The sequence below is a fragment of the Panicum hallii genome, chromosome 8 (assembly GCF_002211085.1).
Source record: "Panicum hallii strain FIL2 chromosome 8, PHallii_v3.1, whole genome shotgun sequence".
Taxonomy (NCBI): domain Eukaryota; kingdom Viridiplantae; phylum Streptophyta; class Magnoliopsida; order Poales; family Poaceae; genus Panicum; species Panicum hallii.
In genome coordinates, this window is record NC_038049.1 from 38,892,356 (window position 1) to 38,913,328 (window position 20,973).

General features: G+C 46.0%; 1 protein-coding gene across 1 annotated transcript; it reads right to left on the bottom strand.

The window, feature by feature from the left end:
• Positions 1–8,206: 8,206 nt before the first annotated feature.
• On the bottom strand, positions 8,207–11,883 carry LOC112902710 (purple acid phosphatase 4-like). Its single transcript, XM_025971877.1, has 7 exons — positions 11,618–11,883; positions 9,661–9,817; positions 9,445–9,555; positions 9,191–9,309; positions 8,939–9,067; positions 8,744–8,811; positions 8,207–8,634 (listed from the first exon to the last, which is right to left on the bottom strand). Exons 1-7 carry the CDS (start codon positions 11,804–11,806, stop codon positions 8,412–8,414), a joined length of 996 nt encoding a protein of 331 aa, XP_025827662.1. The 5' UTR covers positions 11,807–11,883; the 3' UTR covers positions 8,207–8,411.
• Positions 11,884–20,973: the final 9,090 nt, after the last annotated feature.

A 20,973-nucleotide genomic window follows, 5' to 3' on the forward strand; every position in this document is an offset into this window, starting at 1 on the left:
ATCGGAACGGAAGTTGAAATGGTTGTTGATGAGGAGGAGAAGGAGGATGAGGTGCAAAATGCAAAAGACTTACAAATGCTAGAAGCATTACATTTAGGCAATGTCAATGACGATAGTTATGCTTCGGATAATGCGGACTATGACATGGTTGATAGTGATGATGAGACTTATGATCCAGCTAATCCTGATGATGAAGATTACTTTTAATCAATGTAATACTATATTATTACGTAATTATGTTTTATTTATTTTGCATCTCTTTCTAAGTATGTCATGTTTATCTGTACTTATTGGTTTACTCTTCTTAATTTCAAATGATTGAACAAAGATGGTGGGCGATGGTTACTTGAGGAACATACGGTCCCTTTACTCCAGGGCGAGGAGTGCCCTTGCACCGTCCGATGTAGCAAAGGGGTCGTCACGGAGGGGGACGGGGAGGAGGGGGAGGGGGAGGGGGAGCTCACAGGGGCCCTCGCAGGACGACACGGAGGAGGAGGCACAGTTGCCTATGCAGGATGAGGAGGTGCAGGAGAGGGACGAGGAGGTGCAGGAGAGGGATGAGGAGTCGCCGGAGGAGGACGCGGAGGCGCAGCACACCGCCTCTGGTTCCGCGGGCTCTGGTTCCGCAGCCTCTGGTGCGTCGAGAGTCTACTTGCGAGGTCCCTCGAGTCTCCCTCACCGACCGATACCTCGTGACAGGCGCCCGCTGATTACTCCTGATAAGAACAGGTAACTTTAAATGTTTTCACCGCTTCTACATGTTATATGTTCAAATCTGGAATAGAAACTAATGATTTTTCTTAATCACTTGTGCAGGGGCTAGAAGATTGTGCAGCCTGGAGCTTCTCACAAGCGCACCGTCAATGGCATCATCGGTATTCTATGCAGGCAACACTTCCCTGGCATGGTTGAGTACGGCGGAGTGTGGGAGCCGGCCTATACGTTTGAGCACTACGCCACGGCTCCCGATGCTGAAGATCGGGAGGGCAGGGTATTCAGCAACAAGGCAGAGCGGGTAAAGAAAGAGCTGTGGGTAAGTACTCAATAAATCGCATATTAATTGCACAATTTTATACCATAAATGAATGAGATCCATTGTGTTTGTATATGTACGATTTCTTCAGATGCGAGGCTGGTAAAGAGGGCGAGGCGGATGTGGTGATCACCAACTGCTGCAAGAAATTGGTCTGGGAGATGCACTACGAGGCGCGTATTCAAGCCATTAGAAATTACCACGCCACCGTCCTTGGATAGAGGGTCACCAAAGAAGAAGTAAGAACAATTTATTTGACTCCAGAGCAGTACATACAGGTAAAGAACAGAACACTGTGGCTTGATTATTTTTCTACATTAGGACAGCTTAATTTCATCTTCTAATACGTCATGCATGTACTTGGCGTCTTGTAGGTGACTCCTAATTGGTGCATCTCGTATCCCGATTGATGGCGACACATAGTGCAAAAGTGGTGCTCCGAGGAGTGAGAGGAGAATCACGTTGCTTGCCGGGAGCGACATTTGATGATGCCAGGTGTAGCACACCATCAAGGAAGCCGCAACCTCAGCGGATACGCTGAAGCATGGGTATACGAATACATTTATTTCATCTAACACTCAATTATGCATGCTTTGTAATCATCTTGTTGCTTTTCTCGCAGTCATCGTCATATGGTGGCCAGCCTTGCAACCTCTTCACAGCATTTGCTCTGTCCCACAAGGGAAAGGCGACCTCCGACGTCAGCTACAATCCGGAGGATAGGTCTGAGGCATACAGCAATGCGAGCATCCACATCCGCCTCAGTGGCAAGGGAGGTCCATGGCTTAGAATATGATCCCACCATAGAGGATCTTGACACAGAGATTGTCATGAGGGTCGGAGGAGGTAAGAAGAAAGGACGGTACTGGATTGCCGATGGCACAATCGACTCGTCCTCTACTCCTACTCTTTCTCAGATTCAAGCAAGGAGCATGAGTGCAAGCCCAGCCATACGACCTCGGCAGGACACTTCACGCAATCAGATACAGGCACTCCAGGTTATTCCTTCTTTATCCGTCGTTCATTGATTATTACATATGTTTTCTTTGCACTATTGTAACACTGGGGTGAAAACTGTGCAGGGCCGGCTGGAAGAAGAGACGAGGAAACGACAGGAGTTGGAGCAAAGGATGAGTGATGTACTTACTTACATGCAGAGTCTTAGCGCTGCAACGGGTGTACCTCCGCTAGCTTCTCTATTCGCGCAACCTCCACCACCTGATCCGTACTCTACTTCTGTGAGTGGGGATAAGTTGTATTTATGTATGATCGTCATTTATCTTGTTTCACATGCAATCTCTTCTTCTCTGTATAGAGACAATCGGCGGCATCAAATGATCCGCATGCTACGCCATCTCCAAATCAGGCAACTCCAAATCAGCCATCTCGAAATCTTCGTATGTGACATTGGAACTTATGTGGTGAACTTGAGTGGTGAACTTCAAATGAACCTTTATCGTTGTTAACACTTGTGTGGTGAACTTGTGTATATGATTTTAGTTGTGTGATGATGAGACTTTGGTAAATTTGGTTGTGTGACGATAAGACTTGGGTGAATTTGGTTGTGTATGTGAAATTTCAAATAATATGCCTGTGTGAATATGTGCCTGTGTAAAATGGAGGGGAACAAACAAAATAAAATCTTTAAAAAAACACTTTGCCGAGTGTATAAAAAAGGCACTCGGCAAAGTGACCTAAACTTTGCCGAGTGCCACGTGGCAGGAACTCGGCAAAGATCCTACTCTTTGCCGAGTGCCACGTCCCAGGCACTCGGCAAAGAGCCTAGTATTTGCCGAGTGCCAACTCAAGGGCACTCGGCAAAGATGCCGTCACGGCCCCAAACGCCGTCACGGCTACTTTTTTGCCGAGTGCAGTCCCTGACACTCGGCAAAGTCTTTGCCGAGTGCCCAACAAAAGGCATTCGGCAAAGATGTCGTTGCCGACATAATCGCTGCCGAGTGCCCTTTGCAGAGTGTTACACTCGGCAAAGCCTTTGCCGAGTGTAATCGGGGCTTTGCCAAGTGTCCCGGACACTAGGCCTGAATCCGGTAGTGATATGGCCCGTTGGAAATTGGAATACTTGCTGCCTTCTTTGTGTTTGCTAATGATTAAGGCGTCATGGTGACGCATGGTGACTGTATTTACAAAACAGCAACCCCTCGCCATATATGCGTAGTTGGTACGCACAATTGCGTAGCATATCGAGCTATCATCAGCACACATTAGTGCGTATAGTGAGGACGGGCGCAGCGAAGCGCGCCACACTCTTCCTAGTTATTTATATGGGCCCATATGTGCGCTGATCTATTAGGAATTTTTTTAAAAAAGGGTTTAAAAAAATTAAAATTCGAAAAAGGGGTGGTAGTTGGGAAAAATTTGAAAAATGGGTGCCTCCCGAGCGGGAGGCGTGGGGCCGGGGACATCCCGTCCAACCAGAGGGCGGGATGCTCAAAAACCTTTTTGCAGGCCCCTCCCGAGGGCCCCTTCGCGAATAAGAAAGTTTCTTATTCGCGAAGGGGTCCCTGAGGCAGCATCCCGCCCGGCCAGAGGGTGGGAGGCATCCCGCCCGGCCAGTGGGCGGGATGTTGAGAGCCATTTTTTTTCCTTTAGAATTTATGATTTACAATCTATTTGAAATTCAGACTGTTTTCAAATGCAATATTGATTCGCCATACTCTTTTGTGTACATATAAAATTTTAATTCAATTTTACGAAGAAGATTGCTCTATCTAAAATTCGTATGAAGATGGTTAAACGATAACGTTTTGCAACGTAGAATCCGAATATTACGACAGTACGATAGATCAACCGATTAAAAAGAAAATAGTATCATACAAAAACAGTTCAAATATAAAAAGTTCACCAAATCAGTAGTATCTACTGTGCATGTCCCGGACCTCGCGCTCTCTTGGGCCTCCCGCCCCTGGTCCTAGGCCGTCGGCGTATGTAGTCCTCCGAGTACGTAAATGCATCTGGAGCACGGTGAGGACGAGGCGGAGGAGGTGCAGGTGTGAAGGGGTCATCCTGGGACTGTGCACCTGGAGCGTCATATGTCTGGGATGGACCAATGATATCAGGCTCGGCGCCGCCGCCCACCAGCTCTGACCAAGTGGCGGAGCCGCCCTCCCAGTCGTCCCAGTCCGGCACACCGAATGGACCACCGTATGCAGGATCTCCCGTCGACCATGCATGCTGAGCATAGCCATAAGAGTACGGTGCAGCTGGCCTCGAGCCTGACGGGAGAGACGTTCCTGGAGCATAGGCGCCAAACGTCTGAGGCTCCATTCTTGCAGGAGGAGGTCCCATTGCCGTCGAGTGCATGACTACAAAAAGAAATGAAATTAATCGTGTAAATCATAGGTGATTGAAATGGCAATTATGAAGAACTTACAGCTTGAACTAGCGGCAGTACCGCTGGACGCTGCGTGCGGTGCTGTAGAGGTCGACGGGCCAGCTGTGTACATGTGGGCGGACGCATGAGATGAACTGGAGGTCCCCACGTCGTCTCTGCCGCGACACGTCAGTGCACGTAACGCTCGCGTCAAGCTGTCTTGAATCTTACGGAAGCTGTCCTTGTACTGTGCCTCCGGTACACGCACTCCACGTTCAATCAACGTGATCTGAGATGTAGCTTCGACCTCCGCGAAGTTGATCAGATCGATCTGCATACGTAATGGGATGCAGATTACTATTGGTATCGATCTTTTAGAAAAAAGATTTAATAATTCAAGTTGCGAAACATGTACCGCGCCACGCTGGTCCTGATCACGGTACGAGGGATACGTGTCAGAAATGGTCGGTTGGTGCTGATCCTCCGCGTCATGAATACGTGAACGAGTGACGTACGGACGCGTGCGAAGGAGGTACCAGCGGAGGTATGCGTCGTATGACGCGTCCGTGTGTGGGTGCCATTCGTCCCACACATCGTCACATGCGTGAAGCCACCCTTGCACGTACTCCTACATCTTGACGACCCAGTTCACCTCGTTGGCATGATATCCCCTGCGCGAATATCTGTTGCGAACATTTGAAATTCAACATTGCTTTATGATAACGAATATATAAGTCATACAAAACGAGTTATCACAAACTTACTCGTGTACGTTGCGCGGCACGGCCTGGAACGCTCGAGGTACGAGAGAAAACTGCTGTCGTCGCCCGAACTGTCTCATCACACGCTCGACGCAGTACGGCTCGACGAGAATATCGAACACTAGGTTCGCCTTTGTCAGCCAATACTCCTCGTCACGCGTGCAGAGGGAAGACAACCCATGCGGCGCACGTGTCTGGATAGCCGCAGCGGTGTACGGTGTCCAGATGACATCCTGTGGCCGCATCCGATCAAATTCGGACACGAACTGAGGGTATGCTTTTCGGACCTGCCGATGTGCCCAGCTCATCTGAAAAAATTACACAACTGCATCGGTACTCCTCGTATACAGAAACGTACAACAGTAAATTAAAGAGCTTAAAAGAACTTACCCGTCAATCGGTCCAAAGCGAACCCATCGTGGAGCTATCCTCGTCCCACATCCCGTACATCTCGGGTGGATAAGGCTCTTCGCTGATTAGGGGACGTGCTATGGCGAATCGCTCATACGACCATAGCTTCAGCAGAAGTGGGCAGCCTGTGATGACGGCAGTCCTCTCCGTCTTCAAACAGGCCTGGCAAAGACCTCGGTACGTCGCAGCAAGCACTGCCGATCCCCAGCTCCACCCAGGTACCTGGCCCGGCTCCGCATCCGCAATCGCGCGCGCGTATTGCATGAGCACCTTGTCCACGTAATTGCCGGTAGAGTTGCAGAAAAGAGTCCAGCCGAACAACCATAACAGATACGCCTCCAGGTATCGTGACACCTCGTACTGCCCAGCCAGAGGGTGCAGATCCTGAGCCTATAATATATTTGTTCAAAACTTAGAGATACTCACATATGATTCAATTAAATTAAATAAAAAATAACTGGACGTACCCTAAATTGTATTACCCAACTCTTGGCGGGGCCGGGCAAATCAGGTACGTTCACAACAAGTGGCGGGTTCGCTGGACCAAACCGCTCCTGCAGCTCCCCCCTCCAGAAAGGTGGCACGGCAACCGGGCCAACAGCTTCACCCGCAATGGGAAGCCCGAGTAGGTACGACACGTCCTGCAACGTGGGGGCCATCTCCCCGCACGGCAAGTGGAACGTGTGCGTCTCCGGACGCCACCTGTCCGCCAACGCTGCAAGTAGAGAGCGGTCCAGCTGCATCCGCTTCTTCGCGCCACCGTCTTGGCCGTCGCCGGCCTGAAGCATACGTGCGAGTGGCAGCAAACCAGCCTCACGTAACCTGTATATTTTGCATTGTGGTTACAATTATCGTACACGCTATACATTAGTTTCGTAAAAAAATATAAAGTATCACCTGTCAAGCCAGCGGTCGTCCAGGTGCAACAACTCCTTTGCTACACGAGGGCGCAACTCGTGAAGCTCCTGCCTCTCCACCGCTGCCAGGTACGACCTGTGCCGTGCGTCGATGTGCGCGTCAAGGAGCTCTGGTGTCTGCGCCATATCTGCATGAAAAATATAAGTACCGTAAGACATATAGCTACAAGCAATTGAAAATACTAAAAACTATTTATAATAGAACTAACCTAACAAATATTTCTAAAAGCTATTCAAAATACTGAAACCTATTCGAAATATAACTACCCTAAAAAATATTTCTAAAAACTATTGCAATTATAAAAACTATTCAAAATATAACTACCTAAGAAATATATCTAAAAACTACTGCAATTATAAAAACTATTCAAAATATAACTACCCTAAGAAATATTTCTAAAAGCTATTCAAAATACCGAAACCTATTCGAAATATAACTACCCTAAAAAATATATCTAAAAACCACTGCAATTATAAAAACTATTCAAAATATAACTACCCTAAGAAATATTTCTAAAAGCTATTCAAAATACCGAAACCTATTCGAAATATAACTACCCTAAAAAATATATCTAAAAACTACTGCAATTATAAAAACTATTCAAAATATAACTACCCTAAAAAATATATCTAAAAACTACTGCAATTATAAAAATTATTTAAAATATAACTAGCCTAAGAAATATATCTACAACTATTAAAATACTCAAAACTATTTAAAATAGAACTATCCTAACAAATATTTCTAAAAACTATTGAAAATACTGAATTATACGTATAACTACCCTAACAAATATTCGTAAAAATAATTAATAATTATACGATTATAATACCTCCAAACCGACGTGTGGACAGGGCTTCGCCGCTTCCTCTCCTTTCCTCCTCTCCTCTCCTCTCCTCCTTTTCTTTTTTCTGATTTTTGATGAATTTTATGAGAATTAGGGGGTGGGTGGGGGCTTAAATAGTGGGGGGGGACATCCCGCCCGTTGGATGGGCGGGTTGGGACCTCCCGCCCGTTGGGGGGGCGGGATGCCCCTCACCAGAACGTCCCGCCCAACCAACGGGCGGGTGGCCCACGTCCCGCCCTCCCAACGGGCGGGAGGCCCCTCGGAGGACCCCCGCCCGTTGGAAGGGCGGGATGTTGCCTGACTTTTCGCAAAGAGGCCCCTGCGAAGAGGTTTTTCTCCCCCCGCCGACCCCCCGCCCGTTGGATGGGCGGGATGAGTCATCCCGCCCTTTCATTGGGCGGGAGGTACCCATTTTTCGAAATTTCCCAAACCGGCATCCTTTTTTTGAATTTTAATTTCTTTTTAACCCTTTTTTAAAAAAATTCGATCTATTAGCAAGCTGCAAGCAGCAAGATCCGGAGAGAAGTAAAGATCCCAGCCCAGATAACATCTTGACACTGAATGCCCCGTGAATCATATATACCCAAGTGCCGGTAAGAGGAAGAGAATTACACTGACGCAGCATCAAAAATACTCTTGAAGTGCAGATTTATAAGACCGCCACATAGAAGGTGGCACATGACCCGATACAACAACACCAAGACAGAAGCCCACATCGCACCCCACTCCACCTACACAACAAGAGAACTCAAACCCTGCAAAGCCAAGGAGACTACATCATGACCACCCGCTAGCATGCCAAAAGACGACCGAAACAACATCACCCCACCATGACTACCCTGCAAAAAAAGTTAGAGAACTCATTAGAAACCACCACGATCATCACTTGTTCTCTCCCGTTTTGTGCGATGCAAACCGCCAATGGAAAGTAAACTTTATTCCATGGAAGATGAGATTTCTCTTATAGGGTACAAATATTTCACAGCATCACACTTGCGCACACGCAACAACAATAATAACAATTGCTTCCAGTTTACGCAAATGAATAATTGCCTTGTGATTGCTCGACTCATCGTACTGCTGCCTGACAGTGACAGCTATAGGCCGGAGTCAAGCTAAGCTAGCGCGCCCAGCTGCTGCAGTCTTGGTGAGGCCCCAGCAGTGCAGGGCGTTGCCGGCGACGTCGAAGAAGGCGAGGTGGGCCTCCGTCTTGCTCAGGCGCATCGACATGAACCCCTGCCCGTCGTAGAGGAACTCCACCTTGTCGGGGGTGGCCTTGAACTTGCCAGCCCACGCCTTGGACCCGCCGCCACTCGTCAGGAACTGAAGATGACTGCAATTGTTTTTTGTTTTTTTTTGGTTCAGGGCATAAAAATCAAGGAAACTTCCGAGAGTTCTTGATCCATGTCGATCTCCTGATAAACTGATCGATGTGTGCTCACCTGTCTCTGCTGCTGATGCGCTGCAGGCAGTGGTCATGGCCGTTCACGTACATGTCGACGCCGTGGGCCTGCACGCGTTGCATTGCCATGGTGAAGCAAAATCAGTTTCAGAGTTCATGCTAGTTACTGGAGCACCATGACTAGTAAACAGTCTAGAATGGGAGATGAGAAGAACATGATGTCATGTGACAATGCCTTGAGGACCGGGAGAAGCAACTCCTCGAGCTCAGTGTTGTTCCCGTGCCCGCAGCCGCTGCTGATGGGGTGGTGGCCGACGACGATCTTCCAGGCGGCCTTGGATTCCGTCAGCGCGTACTCCAGATCCTGGCAAGGAGATCGACACGTCATACATTGCATTGCACCAAGATCACCCCCACGTTCAAACAGTAGGCAATGCAAAACCTGGTGCTGAGCCGCCGAGGTACTGCAACTGCAGGTGTTCTATACCTTGAGTATGTTTGTGATGTAGGTGTCGCGAGGAGCAACCCCTCTCCAATCAAACTTGGTGTTGTTCCAGTAATGGAGGATGAACGGCGTCGTGTCGACGAGGAAGAAATCCGCAAACCCTTCATTGAGAGGAGGGAAATAGTAGAATCATAGGAAAATTTTTGCAATATCCTTATAAAGTTATTATCATAGAAGATTTTCAGCTAGGCAGTTATCACCGTGGTCCCTGAGCACTTCATTTGATCATTACATACCTGAGTTGACGATGAAAGACTTTGCAATGGCGGTGTACCGGCTGTCCACGTTGCGAATGGCAGGGTCTAGCTGTGCGAGCGGATTGCCGGTGTAGTCATGGTTGCCAAGGACTGCACCCATGTCACAGAAACAGGATCAGCAGCTGCTTCAGAATCCAGAACATCTTAGCATGCGTTTGTGTAGGAGTAGGATGTAAACTGTTGCATATTAATTACCGAGGTACCAAGGCTTCTGGAGGCTCTTGGCGGTGTAGATGTTGGAGAAGGACTCCTTGAAGAGCGGGTCGCTGGTGTTGGCGATGCCGTCGTCGTAGATGTTGTCGCCGGTGGAGATGACGAAGTCGATGTCCATCTTCTGCCCCACCTCTCCCATCTACAGCAGGCACACACAGAGGATAGATCGGCTCCGATCAGGGAGGTATTAACAGTGTAGCGCATATAACCACTATGACCATCTTGGCACTGCGGCGATATTCGAAGACCTACTTGAAGTTCAATGATCTAAATACATAACTTATGAATTCGACGAATACGACATATAATTACTTCTATTTTTTTTTGAAGAAAGAATATTTTTTTTCTCTAACGGAGTTTCGAGGGGAACCCAATAAAACTGATTCAGTCTGTTAAGATCCAGGAAAAAAATTATTTTGCAATAACTAACGTTTGATGGTACGTTGTGTGCCGCCGTGTTGCTTGTTAGTTAGAGGACAATAATTGAGTTTATCTGCATCGATCTGTCTTAGGTCACAACTGCTTCAACAGAAGAACAGTGTTTGATCGTACCAAGTAGATAAGGAGCTAGGACACAATCTATCCACTTTCGGCTACTTATGAACGTAGAAGACATGACCACACTGCATGCACGGCAAGAACCCATTCGGGGACCATGCATGTGCAATGAGAACTAATGATCACTTGATGATTAGTATGTGCAAAGCTATATAGCAAAAAAAGGTTAAGCACCTCCCGGAGAATCATTGACTTGTAAAAATTGTGGCACATTCGACATGAGAGCTAGCTAGGTGTTATTGTGGGGTTTGTGGACAGATGATTCAGCAGGAAAACAGGCCACAAAATTAATTATATTGCCTGTTTTCCCAAACCATTAATGTTTACTGTCACCTGAAATATCAACTGACCAATCCCAGTAGTCCGTTGAGAGATGAGGTAGGAAAAGGAGGAATAACGTTAACTATGTAAAAAAAAAGGTCTTAATTTACCCTCAATCCCTTATATTTAGGGAATAAATTTCAAATGCTATGATTCCTTATATTTAAGAATGGAAAATGTACTATTTCAACTCAGGCCTCCTCGAACAATACGTGTCAGGTAGTAGCTGTAGCTCTAAGACATGCTACCTCATTTTTTTTTTGAAGAAGTCTACCTCATATTTTTATCTACTTGGAAGAGAGAGAAGAGGAGGAGAGAGAAAAGCTATCTCTTAACTAAAAGATACTGTCATACACATATTTTTAGATCATGTGTGGCCGTTGCATGAGCCTTCTATGTTTTGAACTATGTGCTATAAAAGTTAAACCATTGCAAGTGTTATCTCTTGCACCATCTTACATTATTTAATATAGAGGTGCTACATAGACATTAGAGCTAGTAACTGGCTCAACTGTTGAAGGAGGCCTCAGAGCTGCTAGCGTGGTGGTAGAGCTACATATGCATTGATGACTAGGCCTACTCTCCGGGTTGTTGGTCGCTAAACAGAAGGCCGCCTATCTGATTCGTGCATGACTTTGCAAAGATCTGAAAAACGTATAAGCGAAGAAGATGCACGCTAAGTCACGTGCTTTGCCCACCTTCTTACACAGTGGGCATGCACTCCGGCCTCGGCCACCACTTCACTCAAAAGATCATAACTTTGTTTCAAATCGTTCAACTTTTTGTGATGATCGTTCTATTTGTATACACAAAGATTATCGGGTTGTTTCATTTCCGTACGAAAGCTTATCTGTTTGTGGTAACTAATAATGTATTTATTTTTTACAAAATACGGGAATATTTTTTCTAGAACATTTAGGAGAGCTACGTATCTTTATATTTTATATTAAGAGAGACGATCCAGAAACATTAACATCCTTAACACGTACACTAAACGTTGACGCATCGATGCAATGCGACGTGGCTGGAGAGATTTATTTACGCCTTGTTTTACTTTTACCTGCTGGGCAACCAAGGTCTGGTTGAACTGCCCACGCCGGCCCCAGTCGCCGACGGCAAGGACGGCGAGCGTCCCGTCGGCCTTGGGCGCGTGCAACACCCGCGGCAGCGCGGCGCTCGCCGGCGCCGCCAGAAGCAACGCTGCCGCCGCGGTCACGACGACGACGAGCAGGAGCTCTGCCGGAGCCATCGCACTGCAACTCCGGTCAGCAGCTGCTCGATGGAGATCCCAAGAACACTGCTGGAGTCTCCAAGCTATCTAGCTAGCTCGAGTGTTCGTGTGTGTCCAATCGTGACGAGTTCGCATGCCTTTTATAGGCTCGTTGGGGGCGAGACCAATAACTCGCGGGGGCCCAGCTTGTCAGTCGGCGTGCGGGTGGCTGCAAGTGGGCCCGGGGCGTCGGTTGGAGGCTTAACCGTGTGATGGGATGGATGGATGGATGGTGAGGGTACGTGGTCGTTGTACCGCACATGTGCTGGTCGCGGCATTCATGGACGGTTGGTGTGGCAGCAACCGATCGAAACACGGATGAGCAAGACTATATTGATAGGGCCATAGGGGTTAAGAGGGGAAGGATCATCATTTTTCCTTGCGATTAACGTTGATGATGCGGTGAGGGCCCTGTTATCGTCTTTAGTGAGATGGGGATATGTGTGCAAGGAAGAAATTGTTAAGAGTTGGTTTTTGAGGGAGTGCATGCCATCTACAGTGAATGTAATGTGGCAACTGTTGATATTGTAGAAGGTATTTAGTGACCATGTATTAAATCTCGCCTTGAATATTTTGGAAGGTTGTTCAAGTGGAATGTTTTCTTTAGTAGAGAAAGTTTGGTTGATCTCAAACAATTACATTAAGATGATACAACCGATCCAGGATAACTCCCGGTCTTTACCTAGTTACAAAGTTAGGATAGACACAGTTTATAATTGCTAAAGAAAAATGAAATGGTCAAGAATTTTTTATCCAGATGTTTGACCCGCATCATACTTGTTTCGTGTGGTTTGTCCATGTACAAAGGCCACCTCGATGTTTTTTTTTACCAAACACAATGCAGATGCAGATGCTCATATGCATGCATGCACACTTACCTCTATGAGCACCTCCGAGAGACTGAGCCAACAGATTCTCCGGATTCATGAAGTCATCACAGCTTCTCATTGTCGATGGGTCACCTCTATGTTTGACCTGGCTAAGATTTGGTTCTTTTGGAAAATTGAATATAGCTCATGGTTGGCTCTAATACAACGCAATGTCCAAATTTCGTTGCAAATTGGTGTACACCAATAAACGGTACGGTTAAGGATCTGTTGATGCAAAAAACCAACAAACGGCTTCTTGCATGTCTCCACACGAGGATCTGACAGATTTGCTTTCCTCCGGCGCAGGCTCCAAATAGCTTCACGTAGGTGCAAAGTGTGCCAGTCAATTTGACCTGCAATTGACAAGGAATAAGATAACGTCAAATAGTAGAACATATGGACTGGTGTTCCGAACTAAAAGTCTGATACAAATCAATAAGCAATCGGCTAAGATCAACCGATTTTGCTATGAGAACAATATTAATTTGATCAACAACAATTGGTAAGCAACACCTAGATCTAGATCCAATAGGCTATACTTAACACAATGAATGAGAATCAAGAAATTGTATTTAAAAGCTGATTGATGTTTCGAATCTAAGCTGGATAACTGTGATATAAGCTAAACAAGACAAGACTAGATAACTTAACCTTGCAAAGTCTAGCAAATATCGATAACTATTGAATAAATAGATCGAGAAAAAAGCGATGCGCCGTCAATCAAAGACCTAATTTACTCAGAAAAATCAAAACTTACTAGCAAGCTGAAGATCGAAGCGGTGCAGCCTTGCCAGCTAGAAGGACTCGTTGAAGAAACAAAACAACTACAAAACTAGGGTTTGGTGAAGTCGCCGACAGAAAAGAAGCAATTGTTGTATTGATTTTGTGTAATCCCTTATTACAAGCCCGTAGGCCAATATTTATAGCCTAAGCTAACAAATCCTAGTCGATTACGACACCATATGACTTAACAAAAAAGAAAATAATCCTTCTATAACAAATGACTCGAACAAGACTCGGACTCTATACGATATTCTGCTCCATCGATTGTGATGCCAAATTAGCCGATTCATCTTCACTTCCATCGGCTACCTCTTTGCTCCAGCGTTTAGCCAGACACGTGCCAAAAAAGGTGTCAACGCATGCCCCCCAATTCTGGAATAAAATAATTCTGTTCCAAAATTCTCTCCAGTCATGATTGCCTTTCTGATCCCACGTGTGCGTCCACAATATTCAAACCAGTCCTCGCGCTTCGTGTGAGCGGCGATACGAAAAACCATTTCTACCCCTAGGTGCAAAACTATAAAAGTTCAACCACCGCACCCTTCTTCTCCGCCACTGTCTTCTCTCGAGCGTTCTCTCTCTTCAAGAACAGATCTCCATCTTCTCCGGTGAGCGACTTGCAGGTCATCCTCCAATCAAGCTTCCAGCATCTTCGGCCACGGCGGAGCCTTCTTCCAGCGTCTGTGACACACATCTAATCTGCACCAATGGCTTCTCTTGCAAACATCCCCACGGTACGAGATTTTAACCGTTCATCCTTTTTATTTCTTTTCGTTCTTTGCCTCCGCTCTTGTCCCATTAGGATTTTATTTGTATTTGTAGGACCTTAGAGACAGAATTACCATCCCAATAGAAGATAGACCAGGACTCATCTGCTTAGGTCCTATGGGAAATCCAGATCCCACAGATTTGATCAACCTAGACACCGGTCGTATCCCCTTCAAGAACTCCAATATAAGGCTGCCAGTATGTTTATAAATACTTAAAGAAAGAAAATAAAAAACTATCCTTCCTCACCTTCCTGGGCCCAAGCCTAATGGGCATCCTATCCACCCAGATCTCTACCTGAATTATATATATCCATATTATCTTACAGTATAAGGGGTAGGACATGGCCCATGCCCTACACCAGCTATAACTACTTGTAACGTAGTAGAACTACTCGTACCGTAGTACTACTAGTCAGAACAGAAGGAGACTACCCGACAAGTACTCGGGTAGGACTCCTGAGCTCGTATCCGATTAGGATTTTCATATAACCCTGTCCCCCAAAACTGTATAAGGGCGGGCAGGGACTCCCTCCAAACAGGGATCACCCAAGATCACCCCGATCAACACCTAAGGCAATACAAACCACACACAGGACATAGGGTATTACGCTCTCGGTACCCCGAACCTGTCTAAACATTGTGTTCATTGCACCTTGAGTTCCTAATCTGGACGACACCCTGCCTACAAACTCACCATCTCGGGGGTATCCCTCAGTGGGATCCTCTGGAGAACTCGATGGCATCATTCAATTTCACCAGTGATATGCTCGATGAGGGCACAACGTTCACCTTCGGCTCCTGGTTCTGCATCGCTGACGGTGGTGGTGGCTTCAACAGCCACGTCGCTGAAACCAGGGAGCCGATGGCATCTGCTCCAGCATCCTGCCGCGACATTGATGACCTCACCGATGATCTCGACAAAATTTGACTTTCCGATCTAATCGGAAACCATAAGGACGAGTCTAAACCCAACCTGGCTCCTACTCGTGATCGGCATCGACTCTAGCTCGCGCTACAATGTTGATGTGCCGCCTTCGACCTCGACTACCCGGTTTTACTCCAGCTCACGCCGCAGTGATGACCTCAACGACTCGGCTCAACTCCAGCTCGCGCCGCTAGGACACTTAGCGACCCACCGACGACTACTCCAACTACTTGTCTCGACAAGAAAACTAGTCGGGAGTGGGTTTCACACCGTCAACAACTAGTCGGAATCGACTTCGACTAGTCGGCTTCATCAACAAACCGTCGTGGCTCCATCGACGATCGTTGCGGCTTCGTCGACAATTGTCCACGGATCAAGCTAAGTCACTTATACCTTTTCTGACTCGTTCTTCACATGATAGGTTACTTATTTGTGTAGTCTCTCGATGGGCATGAAACCCTCCAAAGCTAAACTTCGCCGCCTACTTTTTGCGCAACGCGCATTCTCTTCACTAGGCCATGTCATGCCTGTTCCCGATTGCTTGCACGGTCCGCCCTGCAACACGGGCAGTCGGGTTGCACCCTATAGGTGTGCTCCACGAGCGTTCTCTTTTTTCGCGCAGCACTGACTGCTCTAGTTTTCTCTTAACAGCTGCTAAAATACCCGGGTAGCACACGCTTTAATCCATAAAATCTCGACTCTTCTGTACGCCTATATTCCTTCGCGTGCATGCGGCGATGCTCCCTATGCTATGGTCTACGGCTATCAATGATCAGGTGCTTAAACATAATAGGCTACTTACCCGAGAAAATTATGTGACCCAGCAAGAGCAAAACATGAAAAATTTTACATGCATTTTATAATGTTGGGATTTGCTCCCAACGCGATATCATGTATATCACTTACGACATAGTTTTATGTCTACCTTGCAGAGGACCTGACCTAGACTATGCCGCTGGGCGAGTTGGATTCGACTTCGACTAGTTGGCTTCGGGTGCCTCAGGTGCAAAAGCCCAACCAAAGGGCCTAAACGCCCCAAGTGCTTTTGCCCAAAAGCAGCTTTCACCCTAGTACAAATGCAAAAACACCTCCCCCCTGCTTTCAGTCGCTTTTGAGGTAAAAAAATTACCCACCTGCCACTAGTTATGGAAAAAAATGGTTCGTTGTATTGACCTCCCGTCATCCGCTCGCCTCCCGCCCGCCCCTCCCTCCCTCCCCCCCCCCCCCCCCCGCTACCGCCCGCGCCCACTGCCCCCCTGCCGGCAGCTCGTCCCGGAGCCTGCCCCCCCTGCGGCAGCCCGTCCCGGAGCCCCCCCCCCCCCCCCCGGGCGCCGGCAGCTTGTCCTGGAGCCTGAACGCCCGCGCCCCCCGCCGTGTTGGAGCACGCCCCGACGCCACCCCCGCCCCAGCCACCCCGATGTGAGTATTTCGCACAAATCCATGATTAGAAGTTTCATAGTATCTTTTTGCGAATCTTATCGGTTGTCTAGGTGTGGAATTAGATATAATATCATATTTGAGCACCTACATTTTATCTGTATCATATTTGAACAAGCATTTGAGCGCGTACATTTCAATCATGCTGCATGCAAGTTGATTGGAAAATTTTTGTTTGGCTCAAGAATGGGTGACAAGGCAGATTGGGGTGATTTTTTTCTGAGACACTTGTATGATGTATGCAAAGAAGAGATAGAAGCTGGGAATAGACCGTTGGTAATTTTCACTACTACCGGTTGGAAGAATATTATATTAAAGCTTGCAGAAAAATTTGGTGATAAACGTACCAAAAAATAATTGAAGAACAAGATAGATGCTTTGAAAAAGGATTACACATTTTTTATGGAGTTCAGGAATCTTGCAACTGGACTTGGATGGGATGAGGGTAAACAAACTGTGGACTGCTCGGATGAATGGTGGAATGAACACCTTACTGTAAGTGCAACAATAATCTAACTTTGATATTTTTCACTAATATTTGATATATACTGTGCCTTGCTAATTTTATTTTTTATTTAATCTTAGAGGTGCAACAATAAAGAGAAAGCAATCAAATGCCCTCATTTGAAGTTCCGGAAACAAGGTCCAAAGTTTCTTGATGATATGCATTATGTGTTTGGCAAGGCACATGTTAGTGGGTCTTCCGCATCATGTCCTGGAAATATATCATCTGATGATGCAAGTGATGAGGATGAGGATATGGTACCAAAACCTGTAGAGAGTGTTGAAAAGATAAGAAATACATAAAAAAAGGAAATGTAAGGGGGCATCCACTGGTGGTGAAGAGAAGAGTGAGAAGAGCCCTTTCTTTCATTTGTATAAGAGCACTTGTCAGAAGATAGAAACTACTGTAGAGAAGATCTCCACAAGTGTTGAAGCATCATCCGCTCCTCCAACCAACCATGTTCCTACCATAGCAATGACTATGAAGATGGTGAAAGAATGTGCGGTGGAAGAAGGAACTGCTTTAATGTATACAGCCACCTCACTTATTGTGAAGCCAGAATTTAGGGAGGTTTTTAGCTCTTTGGAAACAATTGAGGGAAGGTTCGATTTGATTAGGAGGGAGCATGATGGACGCCTGTGATTTCATCTTTTCATGTTTTAATGTTTCTTCTTTTCAAAGATCTGAACCAATTTGTCATGTAACATGCTAGTTTTTATTATTATGTTATTATTATGTTCTGTTGAACCAAAAATATTGTTGTTCTTCTGTAGATGGATGAAAAATTAGCAGATGTCGCCAAAGAAGGGCAAAATGGATTGTTGATGCTAGCTGAACTAGCCCAACATGCTGCTATTATGGGAGAAATGGGGGAATTGTACAATGAACGGTATTTGCACAAAGGTGATTACAGGGAAATGACAGAAACTGGAATTCAATGGGTGATGAGGTGCATGGATCGTCCAAGGTATTTTTATAAGATGTTTCGGATAAGCGTTGAGATTTTTATGGCGCTTCATGATTTGCTAGTCTCTACCAACGGATTGACCTCTACCAATAATGTTTCATCCATTGAGTCATTGGCTATGTTCTTGTGGATTGTCGGAGGACCACAATCATTTTCCCAAGCTGAAAATCGTTTCACTCGGTCGCTTTGGACAGTTCACACGAAATTTCATGAAGTGTTGAAGTGTATGCGCAAGTTAGCTAAAGATAATATTGTTCCGAGAGATCCTACTTTTTGTACAGACCATGCAAGGGTGAGAGAGAACCGTTTTTGGCCATACTTCAAAGGTGCAATTGGAGCAATAGATGGTTCACATGTGAAAGTGGTAGTGCCAGTGGATGAAGTGGTTAATCACACATGTCATCACGGATACACATCTCAGAATGTGCTAGCAATTTGTGACTTTGACATGAGGTTCACCTTTGTTATTGCTGGTTGGCCAAGTGCTGCACATGACACGCGTATCCTCAATCATGCATTGGCAAATTTTCCTTCATTTCCTGTGCCTCCTAAAGGTATGCATGGTACATCATTTCCTTCATTTTACGTTAGTTGTACTTGTATTACTTATTTTGCCTCGCTTGCTTACTTTTATAGGAAAATATTATCTCGTGGATTCGGGTTATCCAAACCGAATATGATATCTTGCACCTTACAAAGAAAGCACATATCACATACCCGAATTTCGGCATCGTACAGGCCCTCCTCAAGGAAAGTACGAGGTGTTCAATTTCTTGCATTCGTCCCTTCGAAATGTGATTGAAAAGTCTTTTGGAGTCTTGAAGCAGAAGTGGCGTATTTTGAAGAATATGCCAAGTTTCTCATCTCGTACTCAAAAGCATATAATCATGGCTTGTTTTGCTTTGCATAATTTTATCTGTGATAGCAATTTGCGTGATAAGGAGTTTCAGAGATGTGATGCTGATGAGCAGTACTTGGTACCATCTATAAGTGGCACGGCACAAATAAAAGAAGATGAGAGTGAAGAGGTAGAGAACGAAGATACCATGAATACCATTCGTGACAAGATCGCTGATGGTTTGGTTAGTGCGAGAGGAGAATAGTTACGTTGACATACATCATAATTTTATGAGATATTTACCTTGTGTAATTGCTACAGTTCTATTTATGCGGACCATATGGATGAAAAATTTAGAAAATTTAATGCTTTTCTTTCCAAAAGATACATTTACATGCGAAATAGTGAACATATTATGTTTGTACAAATATTTTAGTTTATATACAGTCCCACAAACTTTCAGGGGTATTATAGGTATTTCACCCACAGCACACAGTTTCCCACAGCTCACAGCTATTCTAACCAAATGGTCTTCTGCTTTTCCCTCAGCAGCTTTTTCACAGCCCACAGCTCACAGCAGCTTTTCCAAAAGCCACAGCCCAACCAAACACACCCTTCATCAACAACCGCCAACTACTATTTCGACTTTGCAAGAACGCTCGGCTACGCATCGCCGACTATAGCGACTACTCGGCAAAACTTCAGCTTGCATCGCCTACTACGTCGACTATTCAGAGTGACTCCTGCTTGCGCTGTCGGCACACTGATCGCTTGACTTCAATTAGTCGGATTCGATTCTGACTAGTTGGGTTCATCAACAACCATCGATGACTACTCGACTTCGTGAAGAATGCTCATTAACATGCTGGCTACTTCTTCAACTACTCGTCTCGCCTACTAAACTAGTCGGAATCGACTCCGACAAATCGGCTGCATCAGCAGTTCAAAATTCAGTGGCAACTTGGCCAATGCCTAGGCTCGGAGGCTGGTGCCACCGACTACTAGGCGTATCTCGTGCGACTCATCTAGCTCACAGGCTCGGGGGCTGGATGCGACACGGCACTCAGGGAACAAGGTTTGATTTGAGCGTTAATTTAGGACGCTTTTTGAAGAAGCTATTTGTTTAACTATTTTTTTAGGGAATTCATTTTGCAAAAAATGGTTTTCAAATTTCTAAACCAATTTGCCCATCTTAACCATCAAATTCCTACCGTCATATTGCATGCCACGATTCTTTGGGTCCTTTTTATCAAAACCTTGGGGATTTGGACTCAAGGCTCAGGGGCTGCAGGGGCACGTGTCATCAGCTACTTATTTTTTTAAATCTTTTGAAAGATAAGAACAAAAGATTCAAGACTAATTTGACCATCAGTCTGATTGTTTGAGTCAACTTAAGGCTCGGGGCTACTCCATATGGGGTGCGAATTTAATCGCACCCCATATAAAAAAAGACTTGACAACTACTCAGGGCATAAGCACATCATAGTCTCGATGCAGCCAAGAAAGTACTCGGAAGACACCTTCAAGATGGAGTTTGGGAGAACTCGAAGATGCTTTCAGAAGTACTCGGAAGCCTGCAGTACTCGACTACGAAAAACTCGGGGGCTTGTAAGACCTGGGCCCATGGGACTGCACATGGTGTACATATTACAGGATAAGGGGTTGGACATGGACCACGCCCTACACCAATTGTAACTACTCGTAACATAGTAGAACTAGTCGGAACAGAAGGAAACTACCCGAGAAGTACTCGGGTTTGACTCCTGAGCTCGTATCCGGCTAGGATTTCCATGTAACCCTGTCCCTCCAAACTATATAAGGGCGGGCAGGGACCCCTCCAAACAGGGATCACCCAAGGTCACCCGGATCAACATCTAAGGCAATACAAACCACACACATGACATAGAATATTACGCTCTCGGCGGTCCGAACCTGTCTAAACTTTGTGTTCTTTTGCACCTTCGAGTTTCTGATCTCGGTGACACCTTACCTACAAACTCACCACCTCGGAGGTATCTCTCAGTAGGCGTGGTGGTAAACCACCGACACTAT

Bases quoted from the DNA above. Each gene is read 5' to 3' on its own strand.
- LOC112902710 (XM_025971877.1), bottom strand. From the start codon at position 11,806: ATGGCTCCGGCAGAGCTCCTGCTCGTCGTCGTCGTGACCGCGGCGGCA. The intron at 9,068-9,190 runs GTATAGAACACC...TCTCCTTGCCAG, and splicing joins ACATCACAAACATACTCAAG to GATCTGGAGTACGCGCTGAC. The intron at 8,812-8,938 runs GCATTGTCACAT...CAACGCGTGCAG, and splicing joins TGCTTCTCCCGGTCCTCAAG to GCCCACGGCGTCGACATGTA.